At 46.4% G+C, this 9505-nt stretch overlaps 1 protein-coding gene across 1 annotated transcript in view; it reads left to right on the forward strand.

Annotated features, from left to right (window-relative positions):
- LOC111963097 (EMILIN-1-A) overlaps positions 1-3147 on the forward strand; it is a 115558-nt gene extending 112411 nt beyond the window's left edge. Inside the window, exon 16 of the mRNA XM_023986308.2 lies at positions 1229-3147. Within this exon, the coding sequence (XP_023842076.2) occupies positions 1229-1551 (323 nt within the window). The 3' untranslated portion in view covers positions 1552-3147. The remainder of the gene's footprint in view (positions 1-1228) is intronic.
- The last annotated feature ends 6358 nt before the right edge of the window (positions 3148-9505 follow it).

Consider the following 9505-nt stretch of genomic DNA (forward strand, 5'->3'; position numbering starts at 1 on the left):
TGGACCCCAGGGAAGGAAGAGTAACTGCTGCCTTGGCAGGAACTAGATGGCGGGATCCATGAACTACGGACCCAGAGATGATAGCTGCTGCCTTGGCAGGAAGACTAATAGGAATGCATAACTAAACCCCAGGAAGAGTAAGCTGCTGCTTGGCAGGAAAAACTAATCAGGAATGCCATAATACCCCAGGAAGAGTAGCTGGCTGTCGCTGCAGGACCCCCCCCGCACTGTAGCGACCACATAACCCCAGGGAATGAGTAGGCTGACGTGCCTTGTCAGGAACTAATGGGGATCCATAATAACCCCAGGAAGAGTAGCTGCTGCCTTGCAGGAACTAATGGCGATCCATAATAAACCAGAGGAGTAGCTGCTGCCTTGTCAGGAACTAATGGGGATCCATAATTAAAACCCAGAAAGGAGAGCAAGCTGCTGCCTTGCAGAGATCAATGGGCGATCCACATAATAAACCCCAGGAAGATAGTGCTGCCTTGGCAGGAACTAATAGGAATGCATAATAACCCCAGGAAGAGTAGCTGCTGCCTTGGCAAGGAATAATGGCGATCCATATAACCCCAGGAAAGGTAGCTGCTGCCTTCAGGACAGGACTAATAGCCGATCCATAAAAACCCCAGGAAGAGTAGCTGCTGCCTTGGCAGGAACTAATGGCGATCCATAATAAACCCCAGGAAGAGTAGCTGCTGCCTTGGCAAGGAACATAATGGCGATCCATAAATAAACCCCAGGAAGAGTAAGCTGCTGCCTTGCAGGAAATAATGCGATCCATAATAAACCCCAGGAAGAATAGCTGTTGCCTTGGCAGGAACTAATAGGAATGCATAATAACCCCAGGAAGAGTAGCTGCTGCCTTGGCAGGAACTAATGGGGATCCATAATAAACCCCAGGAAGAGTAGCTGCTGCCTTGGCAGGAACTATTAGGAATGCATTATAAACCCCAGGAAGAGTAGCTGCTGCCTTGGCAGGAACTAATGGGGAGCCATAATAAATACAAATACAAATACTGTGAGTTCAATCTACATGTGAAGGGTATTTATAATCCCAGAGTACATCAGTTAGTTACATCATTGTTTTAGTTAATGTACAATGAGCCAACTGTCAAACCAAGCCATAAACCTAAACAGGCAACTGTTTGCTATATTGCTGTGTACAACATCAGTGAGTATGCTAAGCTAATGCTAACCTCACTATCTCTGTCTCTGTGTTGCCCAGGCATCTTCACGGCGCCCGTTGATGGCCGCTACTTCTTCAGCGCAATCCTGACTGGCCACAAGAACGAGAAGATTGAGGCGGTGCTGTCCAAGTCCAACTACGGCATGGCCCGTGTGGACTCCGGGGGATACCAGCCAGAGGGACTGGAGAACAAGCCGGTAGCCGAGGCCAAGGTCACCCCCGGCTCCCTGGCCGTGTTCAACATCATCCTGCCCCTCCAGGCAGGAGACACAGTCTGCATTGACCTGGTCATGGGCAAGCTGGCCCACTCTGTAGAACCTCTCACCATCTTCAGTGGAATGCTGCTGTATGAACAGATGTAAGCCAAAAACCCCCTAGGTTGTCCAACTGGAACATAAGAGAGGGAGAGGAAGGAAGAAATGGAAGAAGGACGAGGAAAGAAGAAAGTTAGAGAAGAGAGGGGTTGGGGTTGGTCCCCATTCTGGACGGTTTAGACTCACAGTTTGAATTGACCACCGCTTTTCAAAGCAAAACGACAGGGTCCAGAGATGGAATTACTTTATATCAACTCGGGAAACACGGGAACGAACGACAACTTGGAGACGACTACAACGACGGAAAAGTGTTGTGTTTCTCCCTCTGTGTGTCATTCCTGGCCCTCTGATGTTGTGAGACCTGATGAACTGCTTGAACAAACACAGGATGTACTATAAACTAAGTAGCAGACTGAGAGACTTCACCCTTCATTTTGTTTTTACCTAGCTTGTCCAGTATTTGGAGAAGTGTTTTTCACACCAAATTTGTTGCTACTACTGCAGGATTTTTCTATGGTTATTCCTATTACTATGTCCCTGTTTCTATATTACTCACTCCAGGCATGGGGCTCAGCGTACTGTAGTCCTCACTGCGCAGCTGCCGACCATAATGTCTGCTTGACGTCTCACCTTTGCTGCAAAGTGTTTCCCTGCCAAAGAACCAAACCCACTGTCAAGGTCTGAGGTTAACCGGAAGTTGGGAATAGGGGAGAGAACCAGGAATGAGAAATTCCTTGCTTGATTTTCTATAGCTGATTTCTATGGTGATGAATTCACGTTTTGTGATTTTAATGTTATCGTGCACCTTTTTGCCTCCTTGTCTCTCTCTTCTGTAATGCCTTTGGCCTGGTGATCCAAAGCTTGGCCTTGTTGACGATATTGCTAGAGCTTAAGTCTGTTATACTGGTGGTTCCCAAAGCCTTTTATGTGCCGTCTGTGACCTAGCTAAATGTGTTGTCCGTGACCTAGCTAAATGTGTTGTCCGTGACCTAGCTAAATGTGTTGTCCGTGACCTAGCTAAATGTGTTGTCCATGACCTAGCTAAATGTGCCGTCCGTGACCTAGCTAAATGTGCCGTCCGTGACCTAGCTAAATGTGTTGTCCATGACCTAGCTAAATGTGCCGTCCGTGACCTAACTAAATGTGTTGTCCATGACCTAGCTAAATGTGCCGTCCGTGACCTAGCTAAATGTGTTGTCCGTGACCTAGCTAAATGTGTTGTCCGTGACCTAGCTAAATGTGTTGTCCGTGACCTAGCTAAATGTGCCGTCCGTGACCTAGCTAAATGTGTTGTCCATGACCTAGCTAAATCTGCCGTCCGTGACCTAGCTAAATGTGCCGTCCATGACCTAAAGCCTTCAGATATGTCTTGCCATGCTCCAGATGAATGAAAACATTTTCGTACCCCAGACCCAGCCTTAACCACAACCAAGTAGGAATTTGCCTCAACCAAACAGAGGGAAACTCTGCCTTATACCCCAGTACAGAAGGAAACCCTGCCTTATACCCCAGTGCAGAAGGAAACTCTGCCCTATACCCCAGTACAGAAGGAAACTCTGCCCTATACCCCAGTGCAGAAGGAAACTCTGCCCTATACCCCAGTACAGAAGGAAACTCTGCCCTATACCCCAGTACAGAAGGAAATCCTGCCTTATACCCCAGTACAGAAGGAAACTCTGCCCTATACCCCAGTACAGAAGGAAGCCCTGCCTTATACCCCAGTACAGAAGGAAGCCCTGCCTTATACCCCAGTACAGAAGGAAGCCCTGCCTTAACCCAGTAAAGAAAGGAACTCTGCCCTATACCCAGTACAGAAGGAAGCCCTGCCTTATACCCCAGTACAGAAGGAAGCCCTGCCTTATACCCAGTACAGAAGGAAACTCTGCCTATACCCCAGTACAGAAGGAAGCCCTGCCTTATACCCCAGTACAGAAGGACCACATGGCCTACAGATCCTTTATTACATCATTAGAGGGAATCAGATGATGTGACTCAACATCTTCAACCTAACAGAGTCACACCCCGAAGTGTGAGAAAGTCAGTCTGAAAGCCTCGGTGACCAGTCAGGAGGGAGGATCACCCCCCCCCCCCCCCCCCCACACCCGAACCCAAACCCCCCGTTTCCCCCTTAGGCACACGATGTGTTGAACGGCTGCCAAGGGCCACACGGTGTGAGCGGATCATAAACAGAGCGATGTGCTCTCTCTCTGAGGCCCCGATGGACGTCATTAATCGAGGCACAGTGAAGTGTTTACACAGGACGATAAATAAGAAGCTCTCTCTGACAGCAGGGGATGATTACTTGGTCATGTCTGTCGGCTCCCCAATGGTCCAGTGATACAGAGGACTAGGTTCTCTAATGGCCCAGTGATACAGAGGAGTAGGTTCTCTAATGGCCCAGTGATACAGAGGACTAGGTCCTCTAATGGCCCAGTGATACAGAGGACTAGGTCCTCTAATGGCCCAGTGATACAGAGGACTANTAGGTCCTCTAATGGCCCAGTGATACAGAGGACTAGGTCCTCTAATGGCCCAGTGATACAGAGGACTAGGTCCTCTAATGGCCCAGTGATACAGACCGGGGCGGATGCAGAATGAGGCGCTTTCAGAGCGGGGCAGATGCCACAATGAGGTGCTTTCAGACCAGGGCAGATGCCACAATGAGGTGCTTTCAGAGCGGGGCAGATGCCACAATGAGGTGCTTTCAGACCAGGGCAGATGCCACAATGAGGTGCTTTCAGACCAGGGCAGATGCAGCAATGAGGTGCTTTCAGAGCGGGGCAGAGAAAATAAAAATAAGAAAAGCAGGTTTAATTGTAACAGAAACATGATGTCAGTCAACTAATTTCTTTAGTAAAAAGACAGGTGCTCCTGATAACGCCGCCATCGTCATCAAGGATGTTGGAATTATTTTGGGATGAACGTGCAAAAGTAACCTACTTTTTAAAGTGATTTGTTTGACAATCAGATGAAAACATCATGACTGGTTGTGGTCATGGTACATTAAAATAACATGTTTACAGTTAAATGACATGTCTTTACTATAAAACCCATAGGAGGGGGGGATGGTGGGGAAGCTCAGACTGACCTCTGCCTGGGTCCTCCAAATCACTAAGTCCGCCCCTGTACAGAGGAATAGTTACAGGCCCTCTAATGGCCTATGTGATACTCCGCACCTAGTGTTTTCTCAACACAGTCCTGTGTCCCAACACAGTCCTTTCACATATTTGATCTATTCCAACACTAGCGCACCAGAACAGGATCAGGATGGTATTATCCAGTGCTGCATTAGACTATGTGTTATTTACTAGGAAATTGATTCAGTTTACAGATCAGCAAATGGATACCAACATATTTGGCAGAGAGGTACACCATTGCAATCAAATACATGGAGTTATATTCAAATTATATCACTATTTGAAGACGCTGCATTTAGTTGAGAAGCTGCTATCTTGCTACTCTGTGCCTTTGAGTATTTCTCCACTTGGTCCTATCTGACCTCTGTGTTTGTTATTGCTAATGGAATTCCAAAGGTTTACTCAATCTATGAAGTCACCAACAACGGGTCATTCCACATGCCAACCAAAGCAATGCTATGTAGTAAAGGTCCAGTTCCTCTTTGGTTTTTACAGCTCCTCCTCCCTACAGTCTAACCTTTTCCCTTGAATGTGTGATTTGGCGACACGTGTAGCTCAATTAAAGTTATTTAATTTTACAGCCATGTTCTCTAAGTAGGAGTTTGTTTTGGATTAATTCTCTGCTCGGAGGGTTAGGACTCTAATCTAGCTGTTCAGAGGGTTAGGACTCTAATCTAGCTGCTCAGAGGGTTAGGACTCTAATCTACCTGCTCAGAGGGTTAGGACTCTAATCNTCAGAGGGTTAGGACTCTAATCTAGCTGCTCAGAGGGTTAGGACTCTAATCTACCTGCTCAGAGGGTTAGGACTCTAATCCAGCTGCTCAGAGGGTTTGGACTCTAATCTAGCTGCTCAGAGGGTTAGGACTCTAATCTACCTGCTCAGAGGGTTAGGACTCGAATCTAGCTGCTCAGAGGGTTAGGACTCTAATCTAGCTGCTCAGAGGGTTAGGACTCTAATCTACCTGCTCAGAGGGTTTGGACTCTAATCCAGCTGCTCAGAGGGTTAGGACTCTAATCTAGCTGGAAAGGAGATTGTGATGATGTCATGTTTTGAGATATCATCTGTCAGAGCAGTATGTAGTTTGAGCAGACTTCCCGGGTTCAGTGCTCTTGTGTGATTGCTTAAATGTATATAGGCAGTGATCCAAATCCTGTGATTTATTAATAAATACAGTATATTGTATGGAATCAAGTATTTCCATAAGTGGACCACTATTCCTGTTGATTTACTGAAAACATTTGGAACTTTAGTCAAAGAATATATAAATGGTTTGATTCATTTTTTATTCCTGCACATTAATAAACATGACATTTTGCTTCCCCCCTCGACCCGTGCTGTAAAGGCTGGGAAAGCGTTGAGCCACGTCATTTTTTTTCCAGTCTGCAAGCCAAAAAGAGAAAGTCATGCTGGGAGATCTGCCTGTGAGTTCATGGAAAGAATAACATGTCACATCTGTCCATCAACGGAGACGTAGAGATCTCATTTTTTGGGACGAACAAAGTCCCATTCTCCCATTTAGTTACTCCTGAACTGAGCTGGGATGGGACTTTAACAGCCCTGGTCGTCTAAACCAGGCTTTCCCAACACTCTCCTCCAGCCCCCCTGGACGTCTAGACCGGGGTTACCCTACCCATAACCCTCCTACCCATAACCCTAGGGTAACCCTGGTCTAGACGTCCAGGGGGCTGGAGGAGAGGGTTATGGGTAGGGTAACCCTGGTCTAGACGTCCAGGGGGCTGGAGGAGAGGGTTATGGGTAGGGTCAACCCGGTCCTAGACGTCCAGGGGGCTGGAGGAGAGGGTTTGGTAGGGTAACCCTGGTCTAGACGTCCAGGGGGCTGGCAGAGAGGGTTTATGGGTAGGGGAACCCTGGTCTAGACGTCCAGGGGGCTGGAGGAGAGGGTTATGGGTAGGGTAACCCGGTCTAGACGTCCAGGGGGGCTGGAGGAGAGGGTTATGGGTAGGGTAACCCTGGTCTAGACGTCCCGGGGGCCTGGAGGAGAGGGTTTATGGTAAGGGTAACCCTGGTCTAGACGTCCAGGGGGCTGGAGGAGAGGGTTATGGGTAGGGTAACCCTGGTCTAGACGTCCAGGGGGGCTGGAGGAGAGGGTTATGGGTAGGGTAACCCTGGTCTAGACGTCCAGGGGGCTGGAGGAGAGGGTTATGGGTAGGGTCTAGAGAGATCTCCACAAAACACACTCATTCCCCCTATAAGTTTTTTCCACTGATTTCCACTGTCCTTCGTCTGTGGAATGAACCCAGATCCTGCCCTCTGAAGCCTGGTGCTCAGATGCCGGATTATCTCCTCTGGTTGGAATGGGAGAATCTGAATGGGCCTTAGAGTGGACACTATGTTATGATGTACATGAAGTGTGACTGTGTTCTGCCCTGGGTGTGTGAGTGTGGGAGTGGGGAGGGGAGTTTAGGGCTGGAATCTGTACACACCAGCTGTGTGTGGCCGGGACAGGGTGGGGTTACTGACATATTTCCTGTTTATCTTTCATTTTTACACACACACCCACAAACACACAGTTTTGTATTGCTGTACTTGTGGGGACAAAATTATTGATTCCCATCCAAAATCCTATTTTCCCCTAACTCTAAATCTAATCTTAACCTAACCATTACCCTAAACCTAACCTTTACCCCTAACCCTAAATCTAAAACTATACCTAACCCTAAATCTAACCTTAACCTAACCATTACCCTAAACCTAACCTTTACCCCTAACCCTAATCCTATACTATACCCAACCCCAAATCTAACCTTAACCTAACCATTACCCTAAACCTAACCTTAACCCCTAACCCTAAATCTAAAACTATACCTAACCCTAAACTTAAACCCTAACCCTTAACTTAAACCCTAAACTTAAACCCTCAACTTAAACCCTAACCCTAATTGTAGCCCTAACCCTAAACCTAACCCTTAAAACAGCATTTTTCCTCGTGGGGACAGGCAAAATGTCCCCACTTGTCCAAATGTTCCAAACATTGGTGACTTTGAATTCTGTAAAGTGAGTGAAATAATTATTGTTGTCTATCAAAACTGGCAAGCCACCTGGGTCTGACAGCTTGGATGGAAAATTACTGAGGATGATAGAGGACAATATTGCCACTCCTATTTGCTATCTCATCAATCTAAGCCTACAGGAAAGCGTGTGTCCTCAGGCCTGGAGGGAATCAAAGTCATTCCGCTACCCAAGGATAGCAAATCACCCTTTACTGGCACAAATACCTGACCAATCAGCCTGTTACCAATCCTTAGTAAACTTTTGGATAAAATGGTGTTTGACCAGATACAATGCTATTTCACAGTACACAAATTAACAACAGGTTTTCAGCACGCTTATAGGGAAGGGCATTGGACATGTATGACACAATCAAAAGACTAATGATTGGCTGAGAGAAATTGATGATAAATGATTGTGGGACCTTTTTTTGTTTGACTTCAGTGCAGCTTTTGACATTTATCGATTATAACCTGCTGCTGGAAAAACGTATGTGTTATGGCTTTGCACCCTCTGCTTTATTGTGGATTGAGAGTTTCCTGTCTAACAGAACACAGAGGGTGTTCTTTATTAGGAGCCTCTTCAACATAATCCAAGTAGAGTCAGGCATTTCCCCAGGGCAGCTGTCTAACTTTACTAATGGCCTTCCACTGGCACGGAGTAAAGTCTGTGTGTCTATGGACGCTGATGACTCAACACTATACACATTAGCTACCACAGCAAGATAAATCACTGCAACACTTAACAAAGAGCTGCAGTCAGTTTCAGAATGGGTGGCAAGAAATAAGTTAGTCCTGAATATTTCAAAAACTAAAAGCATAGTATTTGGGAAACATCATTCACTAAACCCTGAACCTCAACTAAATCTTGTAATGAATAATGTGGAAATTGAGCAAGTTGAGGTGACTAAACTGCTTTGTGTAACCCTGGATTGTAAACTGTCACGGTCAAAACATATTGATGCAACAGGAGCTAAAATGGGGGAGAGGTCTGTCTGTAATAAAGCGCTGCTCTGCCTTCTTAACATCAACAAGGCAGGTCTTAGATTTGTTGCACATGGACTACTGTCCAGTTATGTGGTCAGATGCCACAAAGAGGGACTTGGGAAAATTACAACTGGCCCAGAACAGGGCAGCATGGCTGGCCCTTAAATGTACATGAAGAGATAACATGAGTAATATCCATGTCAACACTATATGCACTTCCTCACTACTTGTATTTGTGAGACATATTAACATGTTGAATGCACTGAGCTGTCTGTTTAAACTACTGGCACACAGCTTGGACACCCATACATACCCCACAATAAATGCCACAAGAGATCTCTTCACAGTCCCCAAGTCCAGAACAGACTATGGGAGGTGCACAGGACTACATAGAGCCATGACTACATGGAACTATCATCCACGTTAAGTAACAGATGCAAGCAGGAAAATCAGATTTAAAAACAGATACAAATACAGCTTATGGAACAGCGGGGACTCTGAAGAGACACAGGCACACCCACATGATAAAATCTGCACCATACACCCACGTACACATGGATTTTGTGTTGAATATATGTGGTTGTAGAGTAGCGACCTGAAAACACACATTTAATGTGTTGTGAAATGTAATGTTTTTAGTTGTATTTAACTGCCTTCATTTTCCTGGACCCCAGGAGGAGTAGCTGCTGCCTTGGCAGGAACTAATGGGGATCCATAATAAACCCCAGGAAAAGTAGCTGCTGCCTTGGCAGGAACTAATCAGGATCCATAATAAACCCCCAGGAAGAGTAGCTGCTGCCTTGGCAGGAACTAATCAGGATCCATAATAAACCCCAGGAAGAGTAGCTGCTGCCTTGACAGGAACTAAT

This window comes from Salvelinus sp. IW2-2015, linkage group LG4q.2, assembly GCF_002910315.2.
Source record: "Salvelinus sp. IW2-2015 linkage group LG4q.2, ASM291031v2, whole genome shotgun sequence".
Lineage (NCBI taxonomy): Eukaryota > Metazoa > Chordata > Actinopteri > Salmoniformes > Salmonidae > Salvelinus > Salvelinus sp. IW2-2015.